The 18,318-nt window shown below is 47.7% G+C and overlaps 1 protein-coding gene across 2 annotated transcripts in view; it reads left to right on the top strand.

The window, feature by feature from the left end:
• The window catches only part of SHTN1 (shootin 1), a 64,224-nt gene extending 54,922 nt beyond the window's left edge, over nucleotides 1–9,302 (top strand). For both annotated transcript variants that reach the window (XM_082222670.1, XM_082222671.1), the window contains exons 17-18: nucleotides 6,368–8,341; nucleotides 9,032–9,302. In XM_082222670.1, the coding sequence (XP_082078796.1) occupies nucleotides 6,368–6,572 (205 nt within the window). In that variant the 3' untranslated portion in view covers nucleotides 6,573–8,341; nucleotides 9,032–9,302. The remainder of the gene's footprint in view (nucleotides 1–6,367; nucleotides 8,342–9,031) is intronic.
• The last annotated feature ends 9,016 nt before the right edge of the window (nucleotides 9,303–18,318 follow it).

Below are 18,318 nucleotides of genomic sequence, written 5' to 3'. Positions count from 1 at the left end.
TTATTACTTAAAGAGGAAAAAAGGAAATAGGTGAGACAAATCAGATCAGCAAAATGTTATAATCATGGTTAATTAAAGCTCTGATTTCCTGTTCTATCAGTTGAAAAGGGAACACCTATTCTCAAACAACTGCATCTCATAGTTCAAAGGGGTAAATCTCAGCAAATGAAGTGGAAATTCAATTCACGGCTATTTTTGTGTGCTTCCTTTATCATTCGTAAAAACAGGCTAAAAACCTTATTTCTTATTTCTCTTGCTTTTATGGTTTTCATTTCATTCTGTTTTAAATGTGTGTTTTTTAAAGTATGTTTTGAAAGGAAATAGCTCTCTCCAGTTGTATTTTGTTTCTTCACATTCACACACCCCTGATAAAAGATTACCGAGTTTCTATCTTTCCGATTAAATGTGTTTAATTTGACATCATTATTGTTGCATTTGTGAGCCACTAGTGAAACACAAAGGCAATTTAGTTCAGGGATGAGTTGTTGTTTTTATGTGAACTACGGCTTTGTTCATCTGTGGATTTCCACTGCTTTGGATGGATAATGTTAATCAGAAGATTCTACTTACTCTTGCTACCTTTTTTGTCTACCTTTTATTCTAGTAAACTAAGTGGAAATTGCATTTGCAAGGAAGGAAATGAAATAATTGCGGGGCCCAAGGTCTCCCAGAATGCGTGATGAATTGACCATGAAAAGGATCTTGTATCGACTGTCATAGTTGTTAGGAGCTGTAAAAGCATACGTGAAACTCTGTTGATTATGCAGCTTGCCTATTCAGCAACAACCAAAAAGGACACCTTCTTATTTAAAATTATATGCTTAAAAAGTGAAACAAGTGTCACTGGCTTTGTAGAGGCGATGTAGTCTTGGTGTGACCTAATCATGCAGCCAGTAGACAATGGCCAATTTATGAAACTGCTGAATTGTGGGTCCATTTGGCAATGTTTACCTGGGGCAATCTGAGCAGCTTTTCAGAATCTACTGCTAACTAGGGGAGTACCCTTCTGTGGGGGCTACAAAGAGCAACTGCTACAGGGGCCACTTAGCTGTTACCAGAACAAGAGGACACTGATCAGTATTTTTAAGAATTGCATAGTCTAATTTATATTTATAGATACACATTAGAAATAGTCTGTTGCAGAGGTGCTAACGTTGTTGGACAGTTTCAAGACCTGATTTGCTTTCAGCTGAATGTCCTCAGACGGCCCCTTTAGGCTAAAGTAGCTGCCATACATGGGAATTTTGGGGTTAGGGCTTGCTTTCTTGTGGAACCCTTGCCAATTTAAACCCTCTTGGGTTTGCTCAAATGCCTTATAGTCACATTATCTTGTTTTGTACTTGGCTGCCTTGATTATATGAGCATTCCCTGCATCTATGTTTGCATGAGTCACTGTTTAAATATTGTAGACGTGTATAATTGTACAAAACTCTGTGGCACTTTTTAAAGAGTGGCAAAGAGAAATTGTTGACATCCATCTACCTTGCAAGACGATGGATTATGCCTCTGGGGATGAAGTCAAACCGCTGCATTAGCAGCACCAAAGTGACTTCCTCAGGATGCAAGCCTGGGCAGTGTGTATGGAAGTACTGGCTGTCTAGTTGACAAGACCCCCTCTTGGCCTCACTGATGTGGTCCAAAGGAAAGCAGAGGAGTATGTTTGGCACCACCTTGGCTGCAGGAGTTGCCAGAAGGAGGCATACAAGGCGTCACCCACTCAATCTGCAGAGCTTGTCATTGCAAGCAGGAGAAGTCCCTAACCCACCAAGGGTTTGAGACCCATCAGCTACTCTCACCTGGTTTAGCCGGCCAGTCAAAGCCGTTCCCAGGGTGTGGCCACTTTCACATGCTGACAGCTTCTAGGAGCCACAGGTGAGAGCTGTGTGCAGGGTGGGGACCAAAGGTGGAAAGACTTCCCCAAAAGGAGCACAACATGTCCCCCACCAGAGGTACAACTGCTCCCCTAAGACCCCATACATCCCAGGGAGAGAGCATACAATGATAATATATGAGTAGCAAATAAGCACTGTAGTAGGATGACAGAACCATTCTGACAAAACATGAGTCAAGCTTTGTGACATGAGGACAAGGGACAGATTCCACATTACACTTGAACACATAGTTTGGTGTTCCATGATTCTTCAAATAGCAGTGGTGTGGGGGCAGTGGCGTAGCAACAGACCATTGTTGTTCAGGTTTTTTTTTAGGGCAGCCACTGATTTCAGGGATGGGAAGTGGCTCCGCTGCCCGCAAGCTCCCTTGCTGCCCAGAATCTCAACCCCCAACACACAGTAGCCACCATGCCGCACTACAGACCCCCGTGGCACCCAGTGGACCACCACCACCCCCCGTGAGCTACACCACTGTGTGGGGGTGATCAGACTGTAGTGAGATGGGAGAGATTTTATTTTCACCCTTCCTCCTTGGACTGTGATCCTGATAAAAATTTGAACCAGTGGCAGTTTCCCTCCTGTGTGTGTGTGTGTGTGTGTGTCTCCACAGTCCTGATTGTTATCAGATTGCACTGCAGCTGCTTTTAAAAAATGATTTTTTAATGGCCTGGTTTGAGAAAATGGCCTGGTTTAAAATGGCCTGGTTTGAGAAAATCATTAAAGTCCGCTGTACATTTGAACCCAGCTCCCATGCTCAGCCCAAGTTGCAGAGGAAGTGGTTTAGGGATGAAAGACCAAGAGAAAATACCAGTGGATGGAGGCTAGGTTGTGTATAATATGTGAGACCTAATCCAATTGTTCTCTGCAAAATTAAACACAGCAGGAGTTTCATTTAGGCAGTTTCTTCAGAGAAACTAGGTGCTAATTTTGTTCAGTGTGGAACAGTTCCTGACATTCCTGTGGTGTATGTACATGGACGGGAAAGTTGCTGTATCTTACTCTTCCAACCTTCCCCCTACCCCCTTCCTTTTCCTTAGTACGTTCTCTGCACTTAGTAAACATTTCCATGTAGTAGAGGACTCAGTTAACAGAAGAAGCCACATATTGGGTAAGGTTTAATCTGATGATTTTATACAATTAAAGGATTTTCTCTTTCCCTCAGCTGTAATCTTAGCACCACTGAATTGTCTACTGGCACTGCAGGAAACAGCTCAGCCTTAGAGAGAGTCAACTACAAAGGTTTTCTGTGTGCAGTTTGTGCATGGGCAATTAAGCTTTAACAACAAATTGGAAAGAACAACAGGATGTGCTGGAAGTTGAGAATCTTCTTCCTTAAAAGATTGATGCCTTGTGGATGGCGAAAGAAGGGTGCATAGATACATCAGAAACATGCTTGAAAACTGAGCAGTTTCAGCATCTTCTCGCTGCTCTTTATTGCATGCCATACAATGGCTAGAAGAAATCCTAAGAATATTTCCTAAAAATGAGATCTAGCACAAGGTCTCCAATGTTGTGTCCCCATTCATATCCACCTTTCTATGCTGCAGTAGCCCTTAGCATTTCTGCTCAGTATTTTCTTTATGTATCTCATGTGTTGTATAAGTACTGCTCAATGAGATTACTCCCGGGTAACCCAGGAGCCTGTTACTTCAAACAGTAATACCCTGATGGTTTGTAATCAGTACTAAGCATAGAACTCTATGGGTCTGACCCAGGGGGTCTAGCTGGTGCAAAATGTTGTGGCTAGACTGCTGGTGGGGACAGACTATGACCAGCACATAGTTCCAGTACTCAGAAGTCTGCACTCGTTGCCAGTATGCTACCAGGCTAGTTTACAAGGCCATTAACAGTTTGGGTCCAGGGTGCCTCAAGGACTTCCTGATCCCCAATGCCCCTGTCTAATCATGGAGGTCTTTTGGAGAGGAGGTCTTTGGGGGAGTCACTGATAATGGTCTTCCGTGGCTCAGATGTATGATTCATATTCAGCAGGAGCTATGTGTTTTAATAATTCCAAGGTGACAAATTAGTTTCTAGTTCCCTTTGTAGGATTGGAATTAATGCACTCTGGAGGCTTTACAGTCAATGGAGATATCCCATAAACATCAGATAGAGAACGTTGCTCTAGACTCTAGAGCAAAATATGACAGTGTTTCCATTACTTCTACAAATTATAAAGGCCATTTGTCAGACTGGCATGTATTCTGGAGAATTGTTTCATTTTTTTTTAAGGTTTCAGTTTCAGATTGTAGTAAAGCAAATGCTGCATCAAAACCAAGAGCATTGCGTATGATGAGATGCCACATGAAAGGCTGTATAAAAATACCTAAATAAATCTAAGGCACACATATTCCTTAGCTTATGCTGTTGTGTTTGCTGTTTGGATTAACTCTTTTTGTTTGCATGAAAATGGTGGACAGGTGACCTATAACCCTGATGCTCATGCGGAGTACTGTCTTATCACTATTCCTTTCCACATTTAATGATTTGTGTTATCTTTTGTGATGTATAAGTCCTTGCACTGAGAATGGCAGCAGGTGTTTGAAATTCTTGACTGATAGCAGTTATTATTAGAATATTTGTGTGAGCTTACACAGTAAAACCCCAAGCTGTTACTGTTTATCTTGTTAATTATGTCTTTAGTTCTTAATTCAAAGGTTAATAGCATTTAGCTGATGTTTAAAATCTGGACTGAGTGCTGCTGCCATTACATAAACGGGAGACTATATCCAACCTTTCTTATTCCTTCACAACTATTACCGGTAATTTGTGTTATCAATAGAGTATGCACAGAGCTAGAAGTTAAGACTCTCCGTTACTTCATATCTGCCTTTACAAGTACTAGTCAAACACTATGCCATACAAACTGGTTTATAGGTCAAAAAACGCCTGAGTGATCCTTCATGGCAATAAAGCACAGTCTTGTTTTTTCTCCTCCCAACTGCCCTCCCCACAAAAATAGTCTGCACAGATAGCATTTTTAAAAATCAGTTTCATTTCATCTGAAACTTATTCCAAAGCAGAAGAGCAAAGTTTCACCAATGCCGCTGAGATTTTTCTGGTCTGAAGTAAGGGCTGAGTGCAATCCCACTATGATCTGCTCCTGTACAGATTGTGTTCAGAACAATAAAGTACCACTGACAGTTACAATAAAGCTGAGCGGATTGTACTCTTTTATACAGAATTCAAAAATCTGTATTGCACTGTGTCGTTAAGCTGTGCCAAATTTCAGCTCAGGATACAGTGTGGTAAGTCAGCAGTAAACACTTGAGAGAGATTTTATGGTTTTTAACAATAATATTGCACCGTAAATAACAGCAGTTGTGTAAAAAGGGGACTTGGGGGCGGAGATGCACCGAAGGAACCCTGAGCGGCAATTTCTTATTTTGTGCTGGTACATAATCACTGGGTTTTGCCATTAAACTGTGTTATAGTGACAGACTTTAATCTCCCATTTTTCTGTCCTCAAAGGTGATAAATATGATTGCTCTGTTATCCTTTTTTATTATTGTAAATGACACAGGCTTCACACTCTTTGGCAGTGCATCAGCCGTTGGATTGCTGCCATCCACTAATGCAGGCCCCCTGTTGAGATCCCAATGAAGAATTATACTCTGATTCACCAGATTGTGTTAAATAGTCCAGCTGTTGAGATTTTGAAAGATGGTTACCTCTAAAGTGATTTATTTTTTTAAAGACCTTGGCATTTATGGCTTTGACCATTTTGATAGTGTTGGGGCAATCAGCTTTTCAGATGTAGCATTTTCTAAAATAACTCTTCTTGTTGTTTATGTCACTTCCAAAGTTTCATTCACGGTGATGTTAAGGGGGGGAACCTGTTCCACTTTCAGCAAAAAAACAAAAATAAGCACCAGGCAGAATCTGCATAAAATAAGACTTTGGGATTTGAATAATGGCCAAACGGACTTGCCAAATGGATCGGCTAGAGACAGGTTCTGAATTAGTTAGTCTCAAGTTCCAGTGTTTGGTGTGATTGTGGTGTATATAATTTGAACCATGAAGATCTCAGAGGAAGAACAAGGTTTTGCTGTTATAAAGTAGCAATTTATTGCTGAAGAAATCTGGCACCTGAACATAAAATTCTGCAAGGATGACAATTGGTTATTTCTGTGATCTGGCTTTCTTTCTTTAAAACTGTAGGGCTTTACGGCTTTCCCATCAAATACAAAACAGTTGAAATGGCAGCATTTCTATTTCACCTTGCCCTTGCTGAGTTACCTTCCTTCCTGAACAATTGCCCAAACTGCTCCAATAATAATTGCACCAATCACATCAATTTCGTTCTCCCCAAAGGATTCTTCTTGTTCTTTCCAATACTTATAGCTTCTTGGCAGCTACCATATTCTGCCCTCAAAATAGCCAAATAATCTGTACTTAGTGCTTTTGAAGTTGGGATGCAAGCCAGTTAGTATGTTAATGATTTCTTCCTATATTTACATGTTGCTTTGTGCTTCCAGGTCATCAGCCAACATGGGGCTTAAAAATAAGGTTGCTGGTACAGAAAAGGAAGCAGAATCCATGGTACTACTGAATCCTGAGAAAACCAAAGAGCACACGCCTGGACATGTGAATCAAGACAAGGGGACTGAAGAAAAAGGTCAACAGCTTCATAAAGATGCTAGCATTGGGAAAACAAAAGAGAGAGATAGCTCTCATTGCTAATTGATGTGCTAAAAGGCATTAACTTCTGGAAGTTCCTTTCAGTGAGCGTCAGTTGTTTCATTTATGTGTACTGGGAAGGGCTTAATTCTGTAGGGTTGTATCCAATTTAGTTGTACTCAGAGTAGATCCTTTGGGTTGGATTCAGCTAAGTTGTTGCAGTAGCAAAAACCAATGCAATAAGTCTCGCTAGCACAACAAGGACTTCTCCCACTGTGTGCCCCCTGCTACCTCCCCAAATCTGCTCAGGTCAGGAAACCCCAAGAACAGCACAAGGGGAGATCATTCCATCTGGCAAGCAAAAATGCTTGCACTGGAACAATTTCCATAGTGCAGCCTGGAATTCTACACATTGAAATTAATGGGTTTAAGTAACTTACGTCTATTAATTTCAATGGGACTACTTGGAGTAGTGCTTAACTGAATGCAACTCCTCCTAGTTTCTAATCATGTAATCATAATTGTTTATTGAAATGACCTTAAGTTATATACAATTGGACTTTCTCCTGTAGCAGCAGGGAAGTTTTTACTGAATTATCGTATTGGGTTTCTTTCTTAAATTATGCAGTACATCAAAATTTATTTTGATATTATTTTATATTGATGCCTTGTTTAGGACTGAAAGCTCACCAAAACTGATAGATTGAGCTTTATTTAGGTAATCACAGAAATGCACTTCTACTGATAGATGCAGCCACAAATCAGTTTTAGAAAAGGAAAGATGAACATAACTCACCTTAATAAGAAAATATATAAGTGAGCCTTTTGGCCATCCATGTAGTCTCTTCACACAAGCAATCCAACCAACCAGGAAGTTTTCCCTTAATTAACAGTTCTGGTTAACAGATTTGGAACAAGCCAGGGTGTTGAGCTGCATTTTGTTGTTGTTCATTGAGGATGTATGTGCAGCCAAAAGGCTTGTCCCAAATGTACTGGGGACTTCTCTGCAAGACTTATGAAATTTTGAGCTACCACCTGATTAAAAGGGTCTTCAGCTACAGTCTTGTGCATTCACTAGGCTGTAAGTCCCATTAAAAATAGTAGAACTGAGCACAAATGTTTAGAACTGCACTGTTAGTCAGTCAATTGTATTGCTTTTAATATATCACTGTTTGCATATATCTGCATATGGCGAAGAGGCACAGTTTTTAAAAGAAAAGGTAGATTCTCTTGGTTATTAGGTTATATACAAATATGTTGTAGGAGATATCATCATAAAAGACACATTCCTCCTTCTGTTTTATTGGGGAATGCCAGTGGTGCTTTTTAAAAGTTCTGTACTAAATTAGTTATTTTTTAAGCAGTTCCCTAATTAGGGCACCATTTTCAGTCATTCAACAATGCAATTCTGTGCATGTCTGCTCATAAGTTTTTTCATTGATTCATTGTGGTTTACTCCTAGGTAGGTGGCTACAGAATAACACCCTTAAAAAAACGCACAAGAGTTTATGCAATTTCCATTCATTTCAGAGTGGCTTCTACAGGAAAAGTCCCCAGTTGATTCATACCCACATAGCTATACCTCAGTAGCACAAATGAATTTTATATAAGGACTATTTTATCCATCTTACCCATAACAGCTGTACTTAGATACTTTTGAAAAGCAAAAACTCGGTAGTTCTGCCTTATAACAGGATCTTGTCAGCAGTGTCCCCTTGAGTACTGTTTTGCTGTTGGCAGGATCAATCAGAGAAGTTGGCAATAGCAAGCTGATGCTTCCAAGGCATGGCTTTCAATGCCACTGAATTCCTTATGGAAAAGAAAGTACAGTGGTACCTCGCAAGACGAACGCCTCGCAAGACGGAAAACCCGCTAGACGAAAGGGTTTTCCGTTTTGGAGGCGCTTCGCAAGACGAATTTCCCTATGGGCTTGCTTCGCAAGACGACAGCCCTTAGGGAAATATCCGGGACAGCGGGGAAGCGCAGCGCGTCTTCCCCACTGTCCTCAGACCTCCTCCGAAGCCGGGCGGTGGGGCGGGAACGCCTCCTCCCGCCGCCGCCGGGCTTCGGAACGATGCTCCGAAGCCGGGCGGCAGGGCGGCAACACCTTCTGAAGGCGGGCGGGGGGCGAAAGTCTTTGGCCCCCCCTGCCTGCCTTCCCAGGGGTTTTTAAATCGCCCCGGACAGCGGAGAAGTCCTACGCTGTCCCGGGGCGATTTTAAAATGCCGCCCGCCAGCATTTTAAGATCGCCCGGACAGCGGAGAAGTCCTCTGCTGTCCCGGGGTTTTTTAAAATGCTGGGGGTGGGAAGAAAAGCCCTTGTCCCCCCCCCCAGCCTTCAGAAGAGGCCCGGGGACAGACTGTCCCCGGACCTGGTCTGAAGGCGGTTTCCCTAGGAACGCATTAATTGATTTTCAATGCATTCCTATGGGAAACCGTGCATCGCAAGACGAAAAACTCGCAAGACGAAGAGACTTGCGGAACGAATTAATTTCGTCTTGCGAGGCACCACTGTAAATGAGGCCTATTTCCTTTAAAATAATCTACCTGTTCAGACATCATACAACCCAGCTAGGTTTTGCATTGATATCTATATAAATGGCTTAATTTCTCACCTAATTTCCTTTCAACTGATATTTAATAAATAATAATAATAATTTTATTATTTATACCCTGCCCACCTGGCTGGATTTCCCCAGCCACTCTTTCTTCATGCTTCTGCAAGCTTCATACTTAGCACCAAGCCAGTCATTAATCCTGGTTCCATTTTCACTGCAGAGGGAACCTGGAATTCATTTTGCTTGGAAGCTTCTCCACGCAGAGGGCTCTTAATGTGTGGTGGTTCACCACGTGGACCATAATTTCTACAAGATTCATCTGCCAGGGATGTTTTGTGCCATTTTAAAACAGGCAGCATAGTGAGCTGGCTCATGCAAAGAACTGACCATACGGATGCTGTTTCATATGGATGCAGTTTCATGCAACTTCTGCTTGGTTGCCATTTTGTTGCTTAATTCTGTCCCCACCTGGCTTCATCTGTCTTCCTTGATGAAATAAAATAAATACTTGCTCAGGGAGGCAGACTAAAGCAGCACCCCAGTTCTAAGACAAGGAAGGCAAATCTGACCTTCCACCATGGTTTCACCAGTGGTACTCATACTACGTAAGGCACTTATCGGCCATGAGCAGAAGCTGGCTAAAATCCTGAGTGTCAAAGTTTTCACTTATGAATCAAAATCATAGTTGTCAGAGCTGCTACCAGGTCCCAGCTCACATAGGACCACGCCACACAGCGTCCACTTTAAAAGAGTCTTTATTGAGTTACAGGTTTCATTTCCGAACTGCAGCGTGCAGCTCTACACCTTCTGCTCTAGGTCGGCGAAGACCCGTCTGAGTCCCCGCCTCTTGCACACCAGCTTAATACCCTAGCCTTGCTCCACCTCCTTCGCCTCTCCCTACGTCTCTGGGTCCTTCTGCCCCCCTGGGCCTCCTCCCTTCTACTCTCCTCTGACGCTGACCCCCCTGATCCTTCTGCCTCCTTGCGGCGGGCTTTAGGACCTGGTTCACTCTCCGGGCTGCTTACTGCTCCAGCTTCCGCTGCATTTGAACTTGGCGCGCGCGCCCAACTCTCTACTTTCCTCTTAACCGTTGCCTCGCTCTCTGAGGAGGGCGTGACCACCCCTGACTCGTGCCCTCCCTCCTGCTGACAGCCTCCGGAACCCGATGCCTGGCTACCTTCCTCCCTGCTGCTCTCAGTCTTGAGCGTGGGTCCCGACTTCCAGCTGCTGCCGCCCTCAGTTATGAGCGTGGGTCCCGACTTCCAGCTGCTGCTCTCTGAATCTCCTCTGTTCCCTTCCTCCTGGGGTGTCCCCCCGGATCCCCCCCTTGCTCTGCTCACTGGGGCTCCCTTTTGGGAGTCCTCTGACTCACTGCTTAGGCTTGGAGATCTCGGGTCGTCATCATCACTCATTCTCCCTTCGGCTTCCTCCCCCTCGCTCTCTGTTTCCACCCTTCTCTGCGTCTCTGCTTCTGAACCCCTGACATCCATCCCCCCCTCGAAGCCCCCCCTTCCCCCCTCCCCGCTGTCAGGTGTGGGTGCTGGGCGCTCCATCATCATGGGAGGGAATGCTGGATACAGGTCGCTCCCCTTGGGTGGCCGCCAACTGAAGACCTCCGAGTCTTCCCCCTCGCGGTCGTCGACGTTGACTTGCTGCTCTTCCATCTCTGTACCGCCGTGCTCGAACCCGAGGTCCTCCCCGAACACGTCCATGTCAGTCTCTGCGTCGGTCGCTCGACCTGGCATCTCCAGCCACTTCCTGCGCCATCGCTCCTCTGGTCGATCGTCCCACCAATACGAGTTGCCTGATGCCGAACCTGCCGGTGAACCTTCTGGTGAACGGGTGCTCCGTGCGGGTTCCCCTTCTGAGTCGAATCCATGGAACGTGCTGGAAGAAAGTGTGGGTGTGAACAACCAGTCGTCGAAGAAGCTCGCTGGCATGGGTTTGTGTGGGAAGAGGGCATGAAACTCGTCCTTGAGCAGGGGTTCCTCCAAAGCGTAGTCTGGTACCCAGCTATTGGCGCTGGCCCGGGTGCCCTCTCTGGCTAAGAGGTATTCGACTCCCTCTTCCCCCCATCTGGAGTCCAAAATCTCCGTGACCTCGTTGATGTGGTCCTGGTGCTTCACCTCCCGCGTCTCCGTCCGTTCCCGGAGCGGACTTGGCGCCGTCCCTGGCTCCTGGAACCTGTGAGGTGCTTTGTAGGGAGTGAGCACCGACCTGTGGAACACCGGATGCATTCTGGAACCCTCCGGCAGCGCCAGTCGGAAGGCTACCGGGTTGATCTGCGCTTCGACTTGGTACGGACCGATCTGCTTGTGCCCCAACTTCTTCTTGGCAAGCGACCTGGTCGGCACTGCGTGGGCTGCCAACCAGACCCAGTCTCCCACTCGGATCACTTCGCCAACCCGCCTGTGCTTGTCAGCTTGCACCTTGTAGGCGTGCTTAGCTAGCTCCAGCTGCCGTCTGAGTTGATCGTGGACCGCCTGCAGCTCTGACGCGAACGCGTCCGCCGTCTGTGGTTCTCCTTCCCCCACTCTCTCCAGTCCCGGGAAGGTTCTGGGATTCCTCCCATTGTTGGCAAAGAACGGCGTCAGTCCTGTGGACACGTGCTTCGTGTTGTTGTAAGCGAACTCGGCTAGCGGCAGGTAATCCACCCACGTCGCAGGCTGTTGATTGGCATAGCATCTCAGGTACTGCTGCATGATGGCATTGACCCTCTCTGCTTGCCCGTTGGTCTGCGGGTGTCTTGCTGATGCCAGATTGACCTTGACATTTAGAAAACCCATCAGCTTCTGCCAGAAAGACGAGATGAACTGGCGTCCGCGGTCGGACAGGATAGACCGTGGCAGGCCATGCACTTTGAACACGTGATCTATGAACAGTTTGGCGGTTTGTTCCGCCGTGGCCACCTTCGCACACGGAATGAAATGTGCCATCTTGGTGAACAAGTCCACCACCACTAGCACAGCTGTCTTGCCTCTCGAGCTGGGTAAATCTGTCACAAAGTCCAGGGCCACCCTCTCCCACGGTTCAAACGGTGTTTGCAGCGGTTCTAACAGTCCCGCCGGTGGTCTGTGTACCGGCTTGGCCCTCTGGCAGGTGTCGCACCTCGCGACGTAGTCCGCGACCTCTCCTCTCAGCCTGGGCCACCAGAAGTCTCTCGCGACTAATTCCATCGTTTTCTCTGTGCCAAAGTGACCGGCCGTGGGTGCGTCGTGCAACTGTTGCAGTACCTTGGCGCGAAGGTCGTCTCCTGGTACATAGACAGCCCCTTTGCGTAGGAGCAAGCCGTCCCGCACCTGGAACTCGTCCGTGGTAGCCGTGCCTCTGAGCAGTTCCGCCATCTTGTCTTGCGCGAATGAGTCGTCCCGCAATGCACGTCGCACCGCATCCAGGTCTACTGTAGCTGAGGCACACGCCCACGCCGTCGGTGCGAAGATGTGCATGGCCGCCGCTGGCGTCACCTCTTCTAGGTATTGCGGTTTTCGGGACAGTGCATCCGCCATGATGTTGGTGTCGCCTGGGACGTACTCTATTCGGAAATTGAAGTCAGCAAAGAACTCCGCCCAACGTATCTGCCTCTGGTTCAGGAACTGAGCCGTGCGCCAGTGCTCCAGATTCTTGTGGTCCGTGCAGACCTGCACCGTGTGCTTGGCGCCGATTAGGAAGTGCCTCCACGCCTTGAAAGCTGCATGAATGGCCAGCAACTCCCTGTCCCAGATGGTGTAGTTCTGCTCCGACTTGCTGAGCTTTCTGGAGTAGAACGCTCCCGGCCGCCACACCCCCTGCGGGTCTCGCTGCAGCAGGACAGCTCCCACGGCTCTGTCTGACGCGTCTGTCTCTACCCTCAACGGCTTACTGGGGTCGATATGCAGCAGTTGCTTCTCCGATGCGAAGAGATGCTTGAGCGCTTGAAAGGACTGTTCCGCCTGCTCCGTCCAGATGAATTTCTTTTTTTTGGAGCTGAGCGTGTCCGTAATTGCTGCCGTCTGCATCGCGAACCCCTTGATAAACTTGCGATAGAAGTTGGCGAAGCCGACAAACCGCTGGACCTCCTTCCGGTTGCGCGGGCTTTTCCAATCCAATACCGCACGAACCTTGGTGCTGTCCATGGCTATCCCCTTGTCCGACAACTTGTATCCCAGGAAATCCACCTCCGTCGTGTCGAACTGGCACTTCTCCAGCTTGGCGTACAGTCTATGTTGTTGCAACCTGCTGAGCACCTCCCTCACGTCTCGGTCGTGAGCTTGCTGCGAGTCAGAGAAAATCAGGATGTCATCCAGGAAGCAGACGCATGTCTTGTAGAGGAGTCCCTCCAACACGTGATGCATAAAAGCTTGAAAACAGTGAGAGCCATTTTGTAATCCAAAGGGCATAACTCTGTATTCGTAGGTGCCCAGCGGTGTGAACATGGCCGTCTTCCACTCATCGCCCTCCCGCATGCGGATGAGATTGTACGCCCCTCGCAGGTCCAACTTGGTGAACACGCGTCCCTTGCGCACCGTCGCGAGGAGGTCGTCAATCCTGGGCATGGGGTAATCAGACGGTTTGGTCATCTGGTTCAAAAGGCGGTAGTCCACAACTAGTCTTTTTTGGGGCGTGTCTTTCTTTTTCACGAAGAAAACGGGACTGCCCCCCACTGCCTTGGACTCTCTGATGAAGCCACGCTCCAGATTATGCTCGATGAACTGTTTGAGTTCCTGCATTTCATCTTCAGACATGGAGTATAGCCGCCCCTTCGGCAGCGTCGCCCCCGGTAGGAGGTCAATCCTGCAGTCATATGGCCGGTGAGGGGGTAGCTTGTCCGCCTCCTTCTCGCAGAAGACCTCCAAAAAGCTCGCGTATTTGTGGGGGACCGCTTGCAACGTTCCCAACTGCAGTTGTGATTCCTCCTCCTCTCCCTCCCGTCGGGGCAGGATGCAGTGTTCTGCGCAATAAGAGGAGCCAAAGATCAGTTGTCTCTGGTACCAAGCCAGTGTCGGACTGTGCCTGTCCAGCCAACTCATGCCCAACACAATGGGCGTGTCCGACAGTTGGGTGACATTAAAACTGATGACTTCCCTGTGGTTGCCAAGGCGCATCACCATCGGTGGCGTCTGCTTCACCACCTGCCCCCCTAGCAACTCTCTGCCATCCACTGTGACGACTTGCAGGGGCAGAGTGGCAGGCAATAGCTGTATAGCGTGCTGCTCCACAAAGCTCTGCGCTATAAAGTCTGCGTTGCTTCCAGAATCCACAGAAAGCGGCACTTCGATAGTGACGCCGTCGGGTAGCTGGAGAGATGCTGTGAGCTGCACTACTGGTTTGGGTGGGAGGGGATCCGTGGGTTGCAAGATTGCTGGGGACTGCTTCACAGATGCGTCTGGCTGGGCCCCAGTGCCTCCGTCTCCAGCCAGACATCGTCGTTTCCCTGCTGTGGTTCTCCTTGCTGCGTTGCTGCAGTCACCATTGCTGAGGCTGCAGTGTGCTTGTGGAGCCTCCGGGGACACTCCTTCGCCAAATGGCCTGGATCCTCGCAGATGTAACACTTCCTGTTCCCTCTAGGAGGCTTCGCTTTCACTGCTGCCGGTGCTAGGGCTCTGGCTGCTGACTGAGCCCTTGCACCTCCAACCTCCATCGGTTCCCCTCCCCCTCCTGGCGGAGGTGTGGATTGCGCACGCGCTGCTTCCCTCAGAACGAAAGAGAAACTTCTCGCTGCTTCGCGCCCTCCACGTCCTTCATCTCTGCACCATGGACGTTCTTCCAGCCTCACCCCCACAGTCAGCGCCCTTTGGACCACCTCCTGCGTGCTTCGGGGCCTCTCCCCCCTTGCAATTTCATCCTTAACCGCAGAACTTAGACCCTCCCAGAAGAGGTCTCTGACAGGGGGCGAATCCCGATCCCATTCTAAAGCACTGACCAGCGCAAAAAATCGGGCGTGATACTGCCGGACGCTCGCCCTCCCTTGTTTTAGTCCATGAATCTCCCGTCTGGCAAGATCCACATCAATAGTAGACAAAAAACACGCATCCATCGCTTTGATAAAGGCATCTGCATTCTGAAGCGCCGGATCTTTATCCCTCCACAAATTGCGCAGCCAGGCTTTGGCATCCCCATGCAAATGGGACAATATGAACCCCACCTTCTCTTCCTCATCTCTAAAGTCTTTTGCCAGCAGTTGCAGTGCGCACATTACGTCTGCTCTAAAATTAGGGTACTGTTGCAAAGTCCCATCGAAGTGAGCCACAAGCCCTCCTGCTCTCCGTGCCAATCCCACGCCCTCCGGTCTGGGTCCCGGTTGCCCTTGCTTAACAAGCATTTCAAACCTGGCGTGTAGGTCTCTGTAGGCGGCTGTAGTCTCCTCCTCCCGTTTCTTGGAAGCCAATACCTCTGAGGACAACTGGGTCACTGCCTCTTGCAGCGCGGAGATCCTCTGTTCTTCCGTCATCTTGCTAACCTTTGTGAGCTCGCTTACAGACACCCCTCTTCCTCCCCTAGCGGCTTCTGCTCCCGCTGCGAGGTTTCAGGTTTCTGAAGCTTTGCAAGAGACGGGTCTTACTGTCAGAGCTGCTACCAGGTCCCAGCTCACATAGGACCACGCCACACAGCGTCCACTTTAAAAGAGTCTTTATTGAGTTACAGGTTTCATTTCCGAACTGCAGCGTGCAGCTCTACACCTTCTGCTCTAGGTCGGCGAAGACCCGTCTGAGTCCCCGCCTCTTGCACACCAGCTTAATACCCTAGCCTTGCTCCACCTCCTTCGCCTCTCCCTACGTCTCTGGGTCCTTCTGCCCCCCTGGGCCTCCTCCCTTCTACTCTCCTCTGACGCTGACCCCCCTGATCCTTCTGCCTCCTTGCGGCGGGCTTTAGGACCTGGTTCACTCTCCGGGCTGCTTACTGCTCCAGCTTCCGCTGCATTTGAACTTGGCGCGCGCGCCCAACTCTCTACTTTCCTCTTAACCGTTGCCTCGCTCTCTGAGGAGGGCGTGACCACCCCTGACTCGTGCCCTCCCTCCTGCTGACAGCCTCCGGAACCCGATGCCTGGCTACCTTCCTCCCTGCTGCTCTCAGTCTTGAGCGTGGGTCCCGACTTCCAGCTGCTGCCGCCCTCAGTTATGAGCGTGGGTCCCGACTTCCAGCTGCTGCTCTCTGAATCTCCTCTGTTCCCTTCCTCCTGGGGTGTCCCCCCGGATCCCCCCCTTGCTCTGCTCACTGGGGCTCCCTTTTGGGAGTCCTCTGACTCACTGCTTAGGCTTGGAGATCTCGGGTCGTCATCATCACTCATTCTCCCTTCGGCTTCCTCCCCCTCGCTCTCTGTTTCCACCCTTCTCTGCGTCTCTGCTTCTGAACCCCTGACAATAGTTAACAATGTTCAATGTCCATCTGTTAAGAAACCCAGATTCATTGCATCTTTCAGTTCTTATAGTTCCTATATCCGTAATGTTCAAAATCTTACTGCTATTATAGGTTTGTAGTTTCCTGCATACAAATACAGTGGTGCCCCGCAAGACGAATGCCTCGCAAGACGGAAAACTCGCTAGACGAAAGAGTTTTCCGTTTTGGAGGTGCTTCGCAAAACGAATCTGCTATGGGCTTGCTTCGCAAGACAACGATGTCTTGCGAGTTCTTGCTGTTTTTTTTCTCCTCCCCCCCTTTTTCTAAGCCGCTAAGCCGCTTATCAGCTGATCCGATCAGCAGATAAGCCGCTAAAAGCCGCTAATAGCGCTAAGCCGCTTATCAGCTGATCCGATCAGATAAGCCGCTAAAAGCCTCTAAAAGCCTCTAATAGCGCTAAGCCGCTAATCCTTCAATGGGCTTGCTTCGCAAGACAAAAAAAACCGCTAGACGAAGAGAATCACAGAACGGATTCTTTTCGTCTTGCGAGGCACCACTGTATTGTAGAATTAAGTGCATTGCATCTACCAGAAGTAGTTTGCCAGTTATCTTATACCTGGAAATGAGAGGCAAATTGTATTAAACAAAAGCATCTAAAATACATACAGTAGCTGCTAAACTGCTCTAAACCCCCAAGCAAATATTTTCGTCCGTACACTCAATAAAAACAAGCTAGTCATCTCTCTGGATAAGGCAGCTGTTGTTGTCCAACTAGGCCTTGTGGCACACCAGGCAAGGTGTTAATGAAGTTAGATAAACTTAGGAAAACTAAAAACCTTTCTATAGTCAGAGTGTCATTTCACCACCCAGAAAATTCATGGTCCTTCCTGAGAGATTAGACCATGTTGTGTCTCCACACAACTTATGTTAACCAATACTTAGCTCTCATTATGCAGCCATGGCCTCTTCCCTGGAAAGCTGTGGGCATCATAGTAAGTTTGCCAGTTTATGTGGCATTTTAAAGTAGCTGTGATCTTCACTAACACCTCTGTGCTGCATAGGAGAAAAGTGGTGGTCATGGTTTTGCTGCCTGTGGCAAGAGGTCAGGCTACAGTTTCTTGCAGTCTTAGCCATATTTTAAAGTGCTGCCTCAAATGTTCTGCTCTTTTCAAATAAGGGCTCAGCATTTCTGTTGCCTGCATGCACTTCACTGAAATGCCTACTTCCGTGCATGTTACTTATTTACTGTCAACCATGTGCAGCTGTGACACACTTCATCAACTTCTTTGCTTATCAATAACCCAGGAAGAATGTTGTGTGTAGGCACATCTAGAACATGCCTCCAGCTCTTGGTGGTCCTCCTCAAATGGGACTTCGGTTGCTAATTGCTGAGACTTCCATTATTCTTTTTATCAGCACTTTGCACATTTTGGGTTTCTACAGCGATCAGAAATTAGTATATTTGACCATTTTGAGGCATCTCTTGAGGAAAAAAAACTTCTCCCCAGCTGTTTTTTCAACTAAACATTCAGTCTACCAGTATGTCATTTCTTGATTGTTCTGCCAGGCTGTGCAAACCCTGTGCACATGTTACTCATGTGTAGAGAATGCATGCGTATGGACCAGAGCATTTTTTTAAACATCCAGCTTTATTTTTAACAACCACACATAAAATGTGGCTGTCGGTATAAGAAGGCCAACGCCCAAGCACCTCCTCATGTGTAGGGCCTCCATGCAGTTAGGACGCCCAAACAGCCAGGTGTCCAAAATGCACAAAGCCTTACAGACAAGGAGGCATGTTGGCCTTCTTGTGCAGACTGTGGCTGGGTTGCTGTTTTGGGGTTGTTGTCAGGGAAAGTTGTTGCTGTTGGTTCTATTTTAGATCCTGTGATTTATGTGGAAATTGTTTGCTTGGGCATTTTACTGTTTTCTTTATT

This window comes from Podarcis vaucheri (genome assembly GCF_965113315.1).
Source record: "Podarcis vaucheri genome assembly, chromosome: 5".
NCBI classification, from domain to species: domain Eukaryota; kingdom Metazoa; phylum Chordata; class Lepidosauria; order Squamata; family Lacertidae; genus Podarcis; species Podarcis vaucheri.
This window is presented reverse-complemented; position numbering and strand designations above follow the sequence as displayed.